General features: G+C 35.8%; 1 protein-coding gene across 2 annotated transcripts in view; it reads left to right on the forward strand.

Annotated features, from left to right (window-relative positions):
- The window catches only part of LOC124393846 (fibrillin-2-like), a 61,179-nt gene that overhangs the window by 3,120 nt on the left and 39,267 nt on the right, over positions 1–18,792 (forward strand). For both annotated transcript variants that reach the window (XR_006927392.1, XM_046861886.1), the window contains exons 2-9: positions 2,853–2,935; positions 3,683–3,781; positions 4,039–4,134; positions 5,818–5,913; positions 10,715–10,912; positions 13,407–13,532; positions 15,198–15,323; positions 18,505–18,657. Coding sequence is in view for 1 of the 2 variants with exons in the window: in XM_046861886.1 (XP_046717842.1) it covers positions 2,853–2,935; positions 3,683–3,781; positions 4,039–4,134; positions 5,818–5,913; positions 10,715–10,912; positions 13,407–13,532; positions 15,198–15,323; positions 18,505–18,657 (977 nt within the window). In the remaining variant the exon portion in view is untranslated. The remainder of the gene's footprint in view (positions 1–2,852; positions 2,936–3,682; positions 3,782–4,038; positions 4,135–5,817; positions 5,914–10,714; positions 10,913–13,406; positions 13,533–15,197; positions 15,324–18,504; positions 18,658–18,792) is intronic.

Genomic DNA, 18,792 nt, shown 5'->3' on the forward strand with positions numbered 1-18,792 from the left:
CATTATAATAACATGACTGTGCTTTTTTAGGAAAATAAACAAAGGCCCAACCTGAAGCAAGATAGTTTTATGTAACATGACTTTTCTAAGTGTTCTATAGTGTCTCGAAATGTTATAGTTACATTAAACACAGCTGAACACTTGTGAGACAATTTCAGTGCCAAAGCAAAAATATATTTTCCTGATAAACAGGAAAGTGCTCTGCCCTGGAGACTGTGGCAGAAACTTAATGACCTCTTTCCATAAATAACCAACAACAGCTTCATATAGCAACACTTTACACCCTATGAACATTTATAGGATATTTTTATTTGTTTTTTGATCATGAAAATTCATAAAATAAACATTTATAAAACTGACCATAAAAAAAATTTAATTGCAACAAAGATAATGTTCTAGAACATGCGCTTATGTGGCTGTGATTTAAGAAAGGATTACTCCACCACTATACCAACGAGCAAACCAACATTTTAAAAATAATAATAAAATAATAATAATTAATTATTTATCGTGGTGGTCACTTTCCAAAATCACCCGCGATAAACAAAAAAACACGATAAACGGACGCCACCCCAAAAATCCTATTTTATGTATACAGTACTGTACTGTATTAACATTTTACTTCATTTTATAATTAATAATGATATTTTTATTAATACATTTTTTTATTTCAACATAAAACTCCATAAAAACAATTGCCTATAAGTTTTTTGGTCTATCGTGCCATCCGTGAGAGGCGTTGAAAATCAGCCGAACAAATTAGTTATGTGCAAACGCAATTCCGTGATAAACCGTGGACGTGAGATTCAAACAGCGGTAAAGCGGTATATATAAATTAAAGATGGAATAAATATACCAAAAAGATTTGTTTGTTGAGGGCAAAACTATGCCATAAAGGGGTTAATTAACACCTTCTGACCAATTTGATTAAGGATTTCAACTGTAGTGTAAATGCGGGTCTCAGGCTTATTTCTTTAGTATGTGAGACATGAGGCAAGTCAACACAGGTAAGACATTGGACTGGAAGTCTCGAACTGTCACCAGTCGAACTCAATGTCTGTGAAGCAGTTAAAGTTAACCGTGTTTGAATGGAGGAACTCAAAGGTGTTGTACCTTTCTATCCAAGCCTATAGTGATGTATTACTGCCTCTTAATCCTGTGGAACAGAAGTGGTAGTAAGAAGAAATCTGTCTTGAGTTTGCGAGCAGTCACGCTATTACACTGATTAGTACTCTAACACATTTGGATTCACTTTGCCTTATTTGTTGCAGCAGCTGTGTGTATACGGAAATAAACACTGGCTAGTAGTGAGGCCTGTTTTCTTTTTTCATCTTGAAGTCATTTCAGATTCATTACTGGATTTTCTTTTGTATGGTAGGTGACTAAATACTCACTGTTGGCTCTTGGCGGTAAACAGTAAGACGTTGCAGGACTAATTATAGCAATCTTTCTATTTGACTTCTGGATATTTGTGAATTTCTGATGTTTACATCGTGAGCATTTATAATGAGGGATTTAAAACTGTTTGTTTTTTCCCTTTATGGTTATAATTTGTCCTCTCATTCTATTTAAGTAGTCATCCAACATAAAGCACATAGAAGTCTACAACCACAAGTATAAAAAAAGTTGGGACGCTGTGTAAAATGTAAATTAAAACAGAATGCAATGATTTGCAAATTTCATAAACCCATATTTTATTCAAAATAGAACATAGAAAACATATCAAATGTTCAAACTGAAGAAATGGACCATTCAAAAAGATTGAGGTCATTTTGAATTTGATGTCTGCAACAAGTCTGAAAAATTTGTGATGGGGCAACAACAGGCTGGAAAGTAAGTGTTACTAATATGGACCAGCTGGAGGAACATTTTACAGCTAATTAGAATTATTGGCAACCAGTCAGTAAAATGATTAGGTCTAAAAAGAGTATCTTAGAGAGGCACTTTCAATATATCATCATCTGCAATAAAAAAAGAATCTGGAGAAAACTCTAACGGACGAATGCACATGAAACAAGGGTGAAAATCAATATCCGATGCCCGTGATCTTTGGCCCCTCAGGCAGCACTGCATTAAAAACAGGCATTATTCTGTAATAGAAATTGATGCGTGGGTAAACGCTGCTGTCTTTTGTGGGCCAAAGCTCATGTAAAATGGATTGAAACAAAGCAGAAAACTGTTCTGTGGTCAAACAAATCAAAATTCAAAAATCATTTTGGAAACAATGGACGTAGCGTCCTCCGGACTAAAGATGGGAGGGACCATCCAGCAGTGTTCATTCAGTGTCCTGCATCTCTGATGGTAAGGGGGTGAAATATACTGGTTTTAGAGCAACATATGCTTACATCCAGACAAAATCTGTTTCAGGGAAGGCCTTGAATATTTCAGCAAGACAATACTAAAGTGCATATTGTATCTTTTACAATAGCATAACTTCGTAGTAGAAGAGTTTGGGTGCTAAACTGGATTTCCTGCAGTCCAGGCTTTTTACCTACTGAAAATATTTGGCTCATCCTAAAGCGAAAAATACGACAAAAAAGACCCAGCACTGTTGAACAGCTAGAATCTTGTATCAGACACAAACTGGACAATATATTAAAATTATATTTACATTTTACACAGTGAATTGGGGTGTATAATCACAGGGCAGATGGAGCCTGGTTAATATGTTTTAAAATGATATGACTCAGACAAGCCTAATGGGAATATAAAAAGTATTACAGAAGTATGACACATTCTAACTTTTACAAATTTAGGAGAGACACCCTTTTTTAAGTGGGGTCCTAACTGTATCATTATTGTAGTATAATAACAATATTATATTCAACTATAATATTAGGATTTTTCTACAGGCCAAATGTGTGTGGATCTCGTTTGCACTCCTACTGCTGTCCAGGCTGGAAGACTTTGCCTGGGGGCAACCAGTGTATCGTGCGTGAGTTATGCACCAGATGTTACACACCATAAACTGTCTCTTCAGCTAGTGCTAGTCAGAAGCGCAGAAATAAGGACTTTTACTTGAAGCTGTTTAATGGAGCTTTCTGACTGATTCTGGAGCAGTTCAAAGTGTAGTAAGCACTCTTCCTCAAAACGTTTTAGACAGGGACTCATAAACGTATTTTTACATTGTTTATGAACTCGCCAACATTTTTTAAACAACAGAAATATTAATTTGCTAATCAGCATAGTTATTCTTCATTTCAAACAATTCAAGGTATTAATTTCCAAATTGAATTTACAAACCTACACGAACTGATACATGCACCAGTATTTATTTGTTCAAGTAACAAGCCATAAAAGGATCAAAACACTGAGAAAAAAAATACAGGCTACTTGGAAACAGAAAGTTCTTCTATACCAAAAAGTTGTTAATTATTCATAACACAAGCTTCGAAATGCAATCAGCGATTTTATTAGTCACATATCCCTATTTTGAGTTCAACAAACATCTTTCTATAATCAGTTTGCAGATGCTCATTAATTAGTCAAAAATGGAAAGATATGGCAGATCACAACTAATCACCTGTACAGTCACAGTGCAAGATTTAATATGGAAAAAGATTAGTTAAACATTCAAGCCCTGCTTGAACTGCTGTGATTTATTTACGTGTTTATTGTGATACGTTTTTGGTGCTTCAGTGAGTTACTGTACTAACACTGTCACTTCCTATTTCCACTACAGCCATATGCCGGAACAGCTGTGGAGAAGGCTTCTGTTCTCGACCCAACATGTGCACATGCCCCACTGGTCAAATTGCTGCTTCTTGTACTGCCAAATCATGTAAATCTTCCTAAATCAGTTCTTTATTCTGAGTAAATTTGTGATTTTTTTTTGGTTAAGGTCTTGTATGGAAAGTTGTTCAATGATTTTCCTTGAACGGTTTTATAATCCTGGCAGCAGCAAAGTTTGCTCAATCTAACTCCGTACCTCTGGGAGCATGAACTCGTGGAGTTTTAGGAGGGTGCAGACAGATTTGTATACAGCATCACATGGGTTTTCTCAAGTTTACAGTGTTTCTTTTTCTTCCTGTGCTGCAGCTCAGCAATGTAGCATCAAGTGTATGAATGGTGGTGTGTGCGAGGCAGATCACTGCCAGTGTCAGAAGGGTTACACAGGAAACTACTGTGGGCAGCGTGAGTACATTTAAGGATACATACTGTACTTCTTGATGTTTTTGCTACCATTGATAGTCTAGGATTTATTGTTATTTCTCAGATTTCTCTACATGGCCATCACATTTGTGAATTGTACCAAAGCACACAGTTGTATAGTAAGACTTTGCATGCTGTAGCATTAAGATGTCCTTACACTGGTAGTAAGGGTCCCAAACATGTTCCAGCATGGTTTAAGATTAGATTGAATTTCCTGCAAAGAGCCCTAAACTCAATCCCAGTGAACACCTTGTGGATGAACTATAATACTAACTGTGGCCCCAGGCCTTCTCATTAAGAACAGTGCCTGACATCACTTATGAGCATAAATCTTTACAGCCATGCTCCAAATTCTAGTGGAAAGCCAGATGAGTGAAGGTTATTAAAGTAACAAAGGGGAACTACACCTGGCAGGGGATGTTTAAAAAGCACATAAGGTGTCTGCAGTTGTAATTAAGACTAGTTCTAATTTACTTTCTCCAAACCAGTTAGTACAGTCATGCAGTGTCATCCGTATTTTTCTTTTATTTTAGATTTTGAACTGGTATAAATCACCCTGCTACCCAACAGGCCTATGTTCATAAAGTTCTCTGTGTCAAGTGTAAAGGAAAGAAGGAAAGGAAAAAAAAATTTGAAGGAAAAAACATATGTTATCTGGTGCTTATTTTGTAATAAATTCAACAAAGATAGATTATTATTAAAAAGGGCAAAGGATGGGTTGGACTTTTGGATAACTCATGAGCAGTAAATGTGTTTAGTTGTTAGACTTTCAGGACATACTAGGTGTTACCTGATTTTGTTTTCTGAAGGTAGCTTTTACTGGTGTAAATCACACTAAAATTGACCCTTAACATCTAATTTTATTGAAAAATATTGAGGAGAAGTTAAAGGGCTGCACTTTTTTATATCTTTAAATCACTAAATTTCAGTCAAATTTTGCATATGATTTTTCAATGTTAAATGATTTAACTTCATATAATGTCAAATAAGGCACTATAATAGGAAAAGCAAAATTGCATTTATTGTGTGGGAAGGATGATACTTAGCACTTTTCTTATAACAAATTTCAAAGTCCATTTTTAAATAAAGCAAAAGGTATTGAAATAAAAAATACAGTGACTACCAGAAAGGCTGGACATCTGAATAAGCTGTGTGTCTGTAGGCTATGTTTAACCTTGGAAAGATAGATTTAGTTATTATTTTGTGTTTTATATTAATTGTATAATAACTGCTATCAGGTAGTGTGATTTGAACTTAACTGGGAAGGGCCTCTTTAGTGGAAGTTAATCATTTACCCCATTTATGCTAGAGCTAGACTTTAAAATGCGGTTTTAGCGGTTTTAGTGTTTGTAGTGGTTGGGATCCACACAGGAGAAACATATTTCAGTTCAGGAATGCCTTCAGTTTCCAGAAGTGTATAAAGTAAAACATTTTACTATGGGAAGAGTTTACACACACACACACACACACACACACACACACACACACACACACACACACACACACACACATATATATACACACAGCAGTTGATGTGCACTTAGTGACACTGGATACTATTACTGCTTTTACAATTACAATACAATTATACAAATTTTAATATATTTTGTAATGCATATATATTTTTTTCAGATTTACGATAATGCCTTTGTGGTTGTTTTACAGCGGTGTGTGAAAAGAAGTGCCAGAATGGAGGGCGCTGCATTGGGCCCAACCGGTGTGCATGTGTGTATGGTTTCACAGGTCCACAGTGTGAAAGAGGTAAACACAGGCAAACATTTTCTCATCTGTTTCCCTGTTTCTACTACACTGTTTTGAACTGTGTATAATATGCTGCATATGACTGGCGGGGAGAGAAAAAGGTTTCCTTTGTGCACTACACAAATTCATATCTAGTCTTTTGCCCTTTCCACAAGTTTATACTCTTTTATCATTCTTGAGCTAGTATTCTGTCAATTTCCTTTTCCTTGTTAGTTTTTACTATAGACAGAATGAAATATATGATGTGTATAAGAATCTGCATATTGTTTTGATGCTTGAATTTTTGATTGTTTTGAAACAATTATTCTTTTGGTTAAGATTTGGTGATTGAATTGGCCTGACTAAACCTGACTTCCACATTTTCCCTTCAAATAAGTTCTTTGTTGTGTTGGCAGTGTGTTTCAGGTCTTTGCATGGTGAATCATCATCAATGATTAGTGAATTTAATAAATAATTAAAATTAGCTAACTTTCTAAAAGCAGCCATGACAAAAGCTTCCATTTTTTTTATGACTGAGTGCTTTGCATCTTGTGCTATGGCCTTTATATTTCTGCTTTTAATGTCAGTGGATTGTGACGATGAGTGCCTTACCCCTGCTGTATGGAGGTTGTTGTTTATTAGCTTTTTCTTCACAGCTCTTACAGTGTTTCTGGTAACAACTGCTGCTGTTTATTCTGGCTGACCTTTTTTGATGTGTGGTTATCAGTACACTAGCGGTTCCCTTCTTTTTCAGGACATACCAAATTGTTGTGTCACTATGACAAATGCTTGTGCACATGCTTGTATCAATTTTTCTGCTTTTCTCAGTGTCAAAATGGCTTGATTTTATTTCTCATAGACCTTTTGATTTTTATGTGTATACTTTTTTAATAACAAATGTAGTTTTCACAAGTGAAACCCAGAGCTTATATTAGGAGGAGTACCACTTGGAAAATGACTAGTGCCCTGTTTCAAGGTTTTGTAACATATATCAGGTAGATCAGGAAATGAAAAGCTGGGTGTTACTAGAATTTGAACTCATGAACTTCCAATCTGATGAAACTGCCCCGTGTTGGGCCCTTGGGCAAGGTTTTGAGTTTCAACTGTTCAGTTGTATAAATAAGACATTTATTATTATTCACTCATATAAATCTTTTTAATGGCAGACCCAAATGTTTTAGTGTTTAGCAAACAGAAAAAAAAGATAAAATTCAAGTTGCTGTTCCAATACTTTTAGAGGGGGACAGGAATAAATGTGTAGTTTATACCTATTAAAATCATATATATAAAAAATGTTTTTTAACACAGATTATTATTATAGACATTTGTCATTCATATATATATATATATATATATATATATATATATATATATATATATATATATATATATATATATATATATAAAATAATAATAATAATTATTATTATTATTATTTTTTTTTTACAATTTTAAATAAAATGCCTGCATGGTTAAATAATATATAAAATAATATTTATAATTTTTTTTGTATTTTAAATTAAATAAAAAATAATTATTAATTGTTAATATGAAAGAATTAATGCAATACACTTTTTTATTGTATATATATATATATATATATATATATATATATATATATATATATATATATATATATATATATATATATATATATATATTAATGACTTAATTATATTTAATTCGGATGATACACAGGTGTTGTCACTAACCTTTCCCAACACAGTTTGTACCAGTTTGTGAAAATCGCATTTATGTTTGTCTGTTCCTTCTGTGTGAGTGTGTATGTCTGGGAAAGACATCAGAAGTGTGTGGTGAGTGAAAGCAGATGTTAGTGAACTAGGCAGTGTTGAATTTTACAGTTCAGGGTGACGGTGGGAAAACCAATATCTTTTTTTTCCATGCTCTGAAGTGCTCGGTCAGGCAGGTAAAACCATGTAAAGCACCCAAACCACAAAAACCTCCTGCTACACTATTAATAACTGACTATGCCAATCCTGTCCAGGCAAGTGCACTGTGTATTACCCCACATGTAGAGGATGTCTGTTTTTGGGGTCAGATAATAAGTGTCTTTGCCTGGCAGGTTGAAGAGGAATAAAATGGTTTTAGTGTTGTACAGGGCTTCTGACCTCTTTCAGTGTCTGTCATCAAAGCCCCTGTAATCAAAAAACAGGAATGCTTTTCAAGTCACTTGTTGATTCAAACACCAGGCTACAATCACCGCTGGCTTTTCCTGTAGACCACATACACACCTTCATGTGTGTGAGAGTTAGAAAGTTTGCGAACAAAAAAAAGAGAAAATAAACTGTTCGAAAATGTGGTAGAGGTTAAAATGGTTCTTGATTATTGAACATGTCAATAACTTTTTTTCTTCCTGGAACTGATTATTGGGTAAAACAAATGAAATATAAAAAGTTCTGATTTTAATTAGAAATACGTTGAATTCAGAATTTTAAACACAAGTTATGCTAGAGTCCTGTGTATAAGTACTAGAGTGCTTTATATCTTATATACATATTGTACTGATAAAATATAAGATTTAATGTTTGATTTTGAGAACATATTTTGTTTACACTTGCATTTAAACTGCATGTTGCCTTTATTTGTGTGAGTTAAATATAGGGCTAATTATGATGCAGAATTGCAGAGTGCAAAAGGTTTTTTTTCTGAGGGCCACATAACTTTTCCTTGCTTTAATGGGGGATTTTCCTTGCTTTTAAAGATATTTATTATGCCTTCTAATGCTAGATTTGGTTATTATTTTGTTATGCACCGTACAGACAAATGAGCATTACTTTTCAACAGATACAGATACAGCCTATCAAATGAGAATATTACTATCATAATGACATTTTTTTCTTATTTATAGCTATTGCGTGTTGTGTAATAATGAATGTACCATTCTGTTGTTTTTTGGGTGAATCTAACGAATAATTAGGCTATGTTAATAACTAAGGGAATTTTTTTTTTAAAACCAACCTTTATTGCCAAATACAGGTATGATATGAGTAAAACATACATTTAAAAATTAATTTTTTAAAATATGTTTCTAGCATTGTTCAGAGGCCCGTTACAAATGTGGGGGCGAACCGTATTTGGCCTGCAGGTCAAAGTTTGGGGACCCCTGCTTAAATGAGTAAATTAAGAATTATTTTATGAAACTTTGGACAAGATTCAGGAGGTCAAACAATATGCAAACCATTACGTAAACTTCATCCTTTTTAATGAAAATAGTGAAGAAAAAACCCACATTTTAAATAATTACTGCCTTCACATATTCTGAAAAATAAAAATGCTTTTCAACAAACAGAAAAGGATGCAGAATGTGCTCTTAGGATGTGCTAAAACTCTTTGAGTGCATGAGGCATAGACTTGCTTTCAGGTGCATGAAATTGCCAAAATGGGTGAATCTTCTGGTCAAACTCCTTCCTAATGTAGATCATATGCTTCTTGCCGTGTCTCAGTTTTGCGCCGGATAATTCTACAAGAAAGAACAAACGCAACAGCTTGAGGGAAATCTGCTTGTATAACGGTGTAAAAGGTCAGCCGTCATCAACACTTTTGGATTTGGTTCAAGGTTGATAGTGGTAAGTTCAAACGTAAGTAGATAATTCAAAGAGAATGAAGTGGACCCCCTAGAAAATTCCAAAAGCAAGATTAAAAAAGGAGCATTGGAATCGGATTGATCAGCACTAGGCATCTCTACAGGATGAGCTTTTTATATCCAAATTCTCCAAATAACAATAAATCATTAGTGTATGTCTGCAGTTTTCATTCTGAAATGCATGCTACCAAATGCAAACCCATAATTCGTATTAATCAGTGAAAACAGTCTTTCTGGCAGATGTTTCTCTTTCTAAATGGCTTCCTGTCTTGGTTTCCAAGCTTTTTCTGTAAATGTTTATAAAACAGTATAAAAGCAGTCTTATAGTTTCAGCGCTTGGACTGTTGATGTATCCCAGCACAGCTGTATGTCCCCTTTACTTGTCATCTGTAAACGTGACTACATGCAGACGAGAAAGAGCTTAAAGGCACTGTGTGTTTATGCCAGACCTTAAAGAGGAAACCTAAAGAGTAACAATGATGGATGTGAAGGAATCCCCTGCAATCAAACACTCTGGTCACATTTATGTACTGTTAGATGACCGTGTCATGCCTGGGGAAAGTTGTTTGTACACGGTTTTACAGAAATTATTGTTGAAAATCTTATATTTAAACACATATGTTCTTTTTTTTAATACTCAGAGCAGTAAACACTATGGACTCGTAGTCTGAAGTTAATGCACTGATCAATATATGTGTTAAATACACTATATTAAAAAAAATTTGACCTTTCCAACCAGTTGTGGTTCTTCTTAAAACTGTTATGACAAAGCTGGAGGCACACAATAGTACAGGGCGTCTTTGGATGCGTTATAATAAAATTTAGCAATCATTTGAACTTAGAAACTCAAACCTGTTTCAGCAGGACATTGCTCCTGTGCACTATAGCTTGCCTCAGATATGCTTTACATGGTTTCGAGAGGAAGATCTTGAGTGGCCTGCTATAGAGCTCTGATCTCAACCCTACAAAACACCACTGGGATGAATTGGAACACTGACTGCACCCCAGGCCTCCTCACCTACATCAGTACCTGACTTTACTAACACCTTTGTGGCTGATGAACACAAATATCCACAAGCACATTCGAAAATCAAATGGAACATCTTTCCGGAAGATTGGAGGGAATTATTTTGGGACTAAATGTGGAATGTGATGCTCAAAAAGAACATACCATACTTATGACTAGGTGTTGGCAAACCAATTTGCTCTTCTTTCCAGATTACAGAACAGGTCCATGCTTCTCCCAGGTTGTCAACAAAATGTGCCAGAGCCAGGTCAGTGGCATTGTGTGCACTAAGACGCTGTGCTGTGCCACCGTTGGCCGAGCCTGGGGTCACCCGTGCGAGGAATGCCCTGCTCAACCACAACCCTGCCGTAGAGGCTTCATCCCCAACATCCGCACTGGAGCCTGCCAAGGTCAGTATTTATCTCACAGATATCATTCAAATCCAGCTGTTTAATCAGGTTAATCTATACACTTGACTGTAGGTGGTGTGGTATTGTGCATGTCATCTTATCAAATTCATTCAGATCCCAGATTCTTAAAATGAGCAGCACAGAGAATTTTTTTTGAGTACAGGAAGCATAGCATAGAAAGAAGCTCAACTCAGGATAGAGCGTTATCAATACAGTGAAAACACGTGATCTCAACGTATACAGAACGAGGAACGTTGTTTATGCATTTGGATGCAATGTTTTACAGTAAATTGATGTACTATATACATAGACATAGACTATTTCTGGTTAACTTTAAATCTTCACTTGATTTGGGAGAAGTGGTCTTCCTGTGTGGTAGCCTGCACTCGAAGCAGAAGCACAGGCTAGGCTTTGTGACCCCCCTGTGATTGTGCACAACTGGAGGAGGCTCCAGTTGTGCTGGAATGAAGGAGGAGTATTCACTGCAGTCACCCCCTCACACAGCACCTGATATAGAACAATCACACGATTTGTCCAGTATCTGCCTTCAAAGTGTTCGCCCCCATCCCAGGGCCTGTAGGAAAGAAGCTTTTCGGAATTGTGAGTGTCACATTTGTGTGTGTAATGCTTTTCAAGGATTTCCTCCAATGAAAAGCCAGGACGTTTTGATACCCCCATATACATCTTGGCTTTGGTTTCAAAGTGGATGCTCTGCATACTGTAACAATTTAGCATAGGCTCTGCACGAGATGCTTTTTTCCTTTGCCAAGTTGCAACACCAACATGGGCACCACAGGCCCATCTGGAATAACTTTATTTGACCTGTATCACATTTTTGAAAAAAGGGTTAAAAACAATAGGTTTCAGACCCAGTTTTTTAGTTATAGAAGCCAAAAACTGAGTAAAATCACCTTATTTCTGTTAAATCCTCCAAAAGCACTAGGATGAAGAAACTTCACTACTTAATTTGATTTGACTTCTTCACGTACAGCTTTAGCATGTCTGAACAGCACATTTCTGAACACTGTAAATCTCAAGTTTAGGGGTTAGACTAAAGTGAAGCTTAAAAATACCTCTCAATAATACAGTTCCCACTGAATCTTTCAGTCGTGTTTAGTGTAATTTCCAGTGACTTCATGTCTTTCCTGTCTCTGCTGATTAGATTTTTTTTTTTGGTTGGCAATAAGACACTGTGGGTGTTTACATCTCATTGTAGACCAATTAAAATAAAGCTACTCCTTGAAATCCTCATCAGCTGCTGTCCAGCTGGCAGTTTCTCTGCAGCTTGTCTACCCACGTTCCTGTATAAGGGACTCTTATTTAAAGAGTGTAGGCTTCAGGCGGATATTAGTGAGACATGAATGGTGCTAATGTCTTGCACAGTATTGTGTCTTATTGTCTAACATATTGTGTATGGGTTGGATTGGTCTTTTAAATCTTAGCAATACACTATATGGACAAAAGTATTGGGACACCTGACTTTCCCAGTTGTATGTGGTCGTTTCCCAAACTGTTATTGCAAAGCTGAAGGCACACAATTGTATATCTCTTTGAATGCAGATGCATGAAACCGTAACCTGTTTCAGCATGATAATGACCCTGTGCACAAAGCAAACTCCATGAAAATGTGCTTTGCATGGGTTGGAGTGGAAGATCTCCTGCTATTGAGCTCTGACCTCAACCCTATTGAACACTTTTGAGATGAATGTGAATGCTAACTGCTTCAAGTCCCCCTCACCACACCCTTATCAGTACCTGACTTTACTAACACCCTTGTCTCTGAATGAGCACAAATCTCCACAAGCACACTCCAAAATTTATTGGAATCTTCTCAGAAGAGTGGAGGGGATTTTAAGGGGAAATTGGGACTAGATGTGGAATGCGATGCTTAAAAAGCACATACCAAACTTATGTCCTGTGTCTGCAAACTTTTGACAGTGTAGTGTATTAAATGTCTGTGTTTATTTCAGTTCATTTAATTTCCACTATCCTCTATATCCTTTAAGGTGTGGCGGACAAATACAACAAAATTAAATTATATGACCGGCATAAAAACTGGTATTTTCTAAATATAATAATAAACGTAAATCCACTGTGTTGTTTTTTTTTTCATTTTGCTAGCTTGGGGGTTTCAATTTAGCGGTAATGTATTATGTGTTAGCGACCAGAGCAGACCCTTTAAAAAGCTAACGGATGTAGGTAAGACCTGTGACCGAGGCAAACATCTTGACATGCATCAAGAGTGAGTCATAGACAGACGTGGCGGAGAGAATCCGGTAATTTTCCAAAATAAAACCGTTCAGAATCAGATAATAAATAAAACGGAAATAATGTAAGTTATGTATATTTTCTGTGCGGCCCGGTACCAATTGACACACACGGTACCAAGAGGCCCGAGGGTTGGGGACCACTGCTCTATATGACTTTCTTATCATTACATGATTTGTGAAAATATAGAACATGCTTTTTACACTGTTTATAATTCTTTGTACAGATGTTGATGAATGCCAGGCTGTGCCAGGTCTGTGCCAAGGAGGAAACTGCATCAACACAGTAGGATCATTTGAGTGCAAGTGTCCCGCTGGGCATCGGTTAAATGACGTCTCAAATAAGTGTGAGGGTAAGCAAGTATGGGTTTTTCAATGTGTTTCTTGTGTCAGGGAGTAGAGTTGGTGTCAGATTTAGATTCCAGTAAAACACACTAAACATAAAGACCATGAAACAAAATATAAGTAGCGGCGAAAAGCTTAAACATGGAATGAGTGATAAATGCAAATATATACAAAAATTGTTGCAAAAGACTAATAGTGCTAATTAAACATAACCATGGATCAGATGTAAAGAGTTGTGTGTTCATTCTTTGCCACAGTCGCCACTGAGTCACTCACCAGGGATAAACTCACAGTTGTAAAGCACAAACTTATAGGCAATAAACATATATACTCATTTATACAACTTCATAACCACTTTATCTCTGTAAAGCTGCTTTGAGACTAATGTTAAAACAATTGTTAAAAGACTTGAATTAAATTGTTAAATTGTGGCCATTATGTTGATTATTATCAGTATGAGTTTAGATGATGGAAACATGTCTGTGTGGCACTTAATGGAATTTAGATTCTTTTATTGAAGTCACAGAAAGAAAAACAATGTGTTTGCCTGTTAAAGCACGCTAACTGATATAAATTAAGTGAAATAAATGTAATAATAGTTGCCTGGTAATGATTTTCTAGTATTCTAGTTTCATTACAGGGTGACTGAATGATATTTAGTTTGAATTATTTTGTATTCATTCATTGAAAAATATTACATTCTTAAGTATTGTGATGGCATAATATCCCCATAATATCCACATAATATCCACATTATACCGGCAAGGTGAGACAGCGTGGTAGGATACTTTACTGTCTGAGAAGTACTCTAGTTATGGGAATTGCTGCATCTAAGTGCTGCTTAGTTGTAGTTTACTCAGCTAACAGTTCAGTGCTAAGACCACAGTTCACATGAGGTAAATGTGGGGACTCGCTTCACTTCACTGCTATTCTGATATGTGTGACAATTCATAAACTCGACCAAATTCTCAGAGCATGCAATGTTTCATTTTATTCCCAGACTACAAAATACTTCTTTGCGTTGAATATAAAAATGTAAATAGAGACTTAAAGTTAATAAGTAAAAGTAAATATATACACGTTATGGACAAAAGTATTTGTTTCTTTTTTCTCAAACTGTTATTGCAAATCTGAAGGCACACAATTGTATCAGATGTGCACAAAACCAGCTCTATGAAGATATACTTTAAATGGAGTTAATTGGAGTGGAAGATCTCCTTCCACTAGAACATCTTTCCAGAAGAGTGGAGGGGATTCTAAGAGCAAATTGGGACTAAATGTGTAGCACATGCCATAATTATGACCAGGTGTCTGCAAACGTTTGGCAATAAAGTGTGTAAATAACACAGTTTTGATATGTTCACTTAGGGTGTACTCACTTTTGTTGGCAGCTATTTTGACTATTTTGTCTGTATGTCGAGTCATTATATATACACACACACACACACACACACACACACACACACACACACACACACACACACACACACACAATGGACACAATATGTTTTCAACTTTACAATTAAAATTTCATTGGTTTATATATTTTACTCTCCTAGTACCAATATAAGAATGTAATAAATATACATATCTCTATACATATTCTGATTCCAGTTGTATCAGGGATTGTATAGCCTACAGTTTAAGACTATCTTCTCTCCGATTATCTGCAGATGTGGATGAATGTTCCACTATTCCACATGTGTGCGAAGGAGGACAGTGCACCAACTCAGTTGGGAGTTTCTCCTGTGTGTGTCCATCTGGATCTGTGCTGTCTGCAGACAAGACTCGATGCTTTGGTGAGTGTAGGCTATGACTGAACACTTACATTTTTTAACCAGGAGACAAAGACAGTTTAGGACTAACCAGACAGATGTTATTTGAGGGCCACCAAAAAAGAAAAATCATTTGGTTTTAAAAGTATTAAACATCAATTTTAATTAAAAAGAATTGACTTTTTTTCACATTTTCTTTTTCACATGACCACCGTGAACATAATTTTTTATGATTTTGGCATATATTTCTTTCACTTTTTCAAGAATTTATATCTTGTCTGTGTTTCTGTGTGTCATGTGAAATGTTTCATATCTGTATTTGGTGCTTGTTGAGGCAAGTGCAGTGAATACTCTGTTTCAGAAGTATGCACTGAAAATCATACAGTGCCAGTGACTGGACCTCAACCTGCAATTACTCCAAACAACACATCGTTCCTGCCTGAAAGACAGAAACATAATAGAATTCACTATCATCATAACATCATTCGTAAATTGCTGTATTTGAAATCAAACCAGATTAGTAATTACACTGCAGTTAAACTATGTGCTTGTTTGGCTAGCATTGTTTGAACTCAAAAGTAGGCTAAGTCAAGTCAAGTCAAGTTTATATCTATAGCGCTTTTCACAACAGACATTGTCTCAAAGCAGCTTTACAGAAATTAACAGTTAAGGTGAACGATGTGTATTTATCCCTGATGAGCAGCCGTGGCGACTGTGGGATGTTATGAGGAAGAAACCTTGAGAGGAACCAGACTTCTCATTTGGGTGATATCAAGGGTGTGATTATAAATCATTGAACAATAAAGCTAACTATTTCAAATGTAAGATAGGAGGAGGCAGAACAGTACAGCATCTTCTGAGATTTATACCTGGTGTGTATTATTGATAGGAGCGGACTGTGGGGCATAAAAGGATCACAAGAGGTTTTTTTTTAGGATTCTGATTTTCATTGGTTTTGTGAATTACTTCTGTTTGTAACCAACATGCAGCAGTTTTTAAGAAAGCCTGCAGCCTTTGAGGAGCTCATGTATTCAAGGAATTTAGTCTAAAACAAGATGTTCCAGCTGCCAAATGCATGTGGACATAAACCAGCAGTCAAAGCATCTGGAGCTTGATGATGTTTGGTATCTAGAAGGTTTTAAAGTTTTCTGCTTGCACACTCAACAAATTAGAATTGCACTCCATTAATGAGTGCAAAATCACTCTTTTGAAACTAATGATCATTAGAGACCTAATGAATTTTTAATATAAAGTTCTAATTGTTTGGTCTTCACTGTAGTTGTGCAGTAGTGCTTTATGACACTAACTGTTACTTACACACTGGATATAATCTTTTTTTTTTGTAATAAATTGAAAATGGAGCACACTATTATTTGACGCATGTATTAATCTTGAGACTGAAGATTTTCTATTTCAAAGGCCATGAGGCACATCCACAGGGGCCGGCTGACCTAAATACTGCATGAAGTACAGCTATCTTCCACACTGTAGCTATTAGAGTCGGCCCTGCACCTCAGTGCCTACTGAGATATGGATGTGTGCTGTGATGAAGAGCATCATCAGATAAAACCTAGAGGCAGCAGATAGGGAGAAAAAGTGCTATAAAAATAAAGGCTGAATGTTGGAGTCTCATATCTTTCCTGCAGTGTATTTTTAATCACCGTAAAAATCTCTGGAGTGTTTCCCAAAATCTGTTTGCAGTTTGTATTATTACAACCCTAATTCTAAAAAAGTTGGAACTGTGTGTAAACTGTAAATACAAACAGAATGCAATGATTTGTGCATCGAGTAAACCAATATTTGACAACTTTTTTAGGAATTAGGGTTGTATAATAGCAGATAAAATGAAAATGCATAACTTTGTAGCTTCTGTACACTTTTTTATTATGGGATACACATGATTATCATGTGTTAAATACAAATACTGCAAGTTCAAAGTAAAAAGTACTGCACCTTGAATAAAAACATATCTACAATTACTGAGCAGAATTTTAAACTGATGTCATGTGACAACCTGCAATATGTATATTTAAACAATAATCATATTTACACAAAAAAAAGTTTTTAGGATTTATTTTCAGTGAAGCTATATTAGACTATATTAGTTGATTATTTTCTTCAAGAGCCACTTTATTGCACTTATACAGATGCAATCTGCCAATACGAAACTTTTGGTTTCAATAATGTCATATTGTACATTTAATTTATTTATTATAAAATTTTATTTAGTTGAAAGTCCATCTAAATGTCCATGTAACAAGTTTGCATTTCTCACTTACATAATATTTGGAGCAACTATAATAATTGTGGCCTCACCAGTGTAATTTTTTTTCTTTTGAAGACTAAAATAACAGTTTACAAGGCTACTAAAATATGAACAAGCCTTCATATACATGTAATATGTACTTAAATATGCCTTACCTCAGACTTCTTCCAAATATGCTAAACATCACCTTAACTATATTTATGTGAAGCTTGTGCCATACAAGTCCATGTGTAACTGTTACTATAGAAACCAATACATATTAGAATATGCTGATTAATATCAACCTGTGATTTCTTGAATCAAAATCAAAATTCTTTCAACCAATCAAAATCACAGACTCCCTTCTATCATGGACATTTACACTAAACGCTGCATCCGCAAACACACACACACACACACACACACACACACACACACACACACACACACACACACACACACACACACACGCGCACATACACACAGTTTTATTGAGCTGTTATGAACTCAAATTCAAACACACTCAAATACTCGATACAATTCATACACATCCAAGTCTACAGCACCACTCATATTATAATATAACTGTTTACATTCTGTGTAAACTCAATTGCTGCTGTTGCTGCTAAACATTTTGTGTATATGTTTACAAGTACACTCATATTTATAGTTCTTTTTTGCACATTCTACTGTATAGCATATTATACAGAAGGTTTACTGCCTGGCGCTATTTTGTGTATTTTTTCGTCTCTGTCACCATCTTTTGTCTTGCACTGTTTGCACTACTTTGCACATGATGCACTTTATGTGGCGAGGACAACTTTCTTTAGTCCTTAGCTCCTTGTGTTCTGTATGTAGCTCTGTGTTGTTTTATGTAGCACCAGGTTTTTGGTCATTTTTGGTTGAAATGACAATAAAAAGATTTTTAAATTGACTACGGTGTGTCTGTGTGTGTTTAAGGCCAGCACACAGGCTCCTGTTTTGCAGCTGTGTTGAGTGGACGCTGTGCTCAGGAGATGTCTGGGCACCAAACTAAAGCACAGTGCTGTTGTGACAGAGGCCGCTGCTGGGCCAGAGGGACAGTGCCAGAGATTTGTCCTAGTCGCAGATCTGGTAAGAGCTTTCCCCTTGAAGTCCATAGACATTCTCCTGTTCATAGGTGAATGGATGCTCAGCTCATTCCTTGCACTATGCAGTCTGTGGACCTGCAGTTAGAGGACCTTTGTGTTTTTATGTGATACAAGTTAA

Source organism: Silurus meridionalis, chromosome 11, assembly GCF_014805685.1.
Source record: "Silurus meridionalis isolate SWU-2019-XX chromosome 11, ASM1480568v1, whole genome shotgun sequence".
In the NCBI taxonomy this organism is placed as follows: Eukaryota; Metazoa; Chordata; class Actinopteri; order Siluriformes; family Siluridae; genus Silurus; species Silurus meridionalis.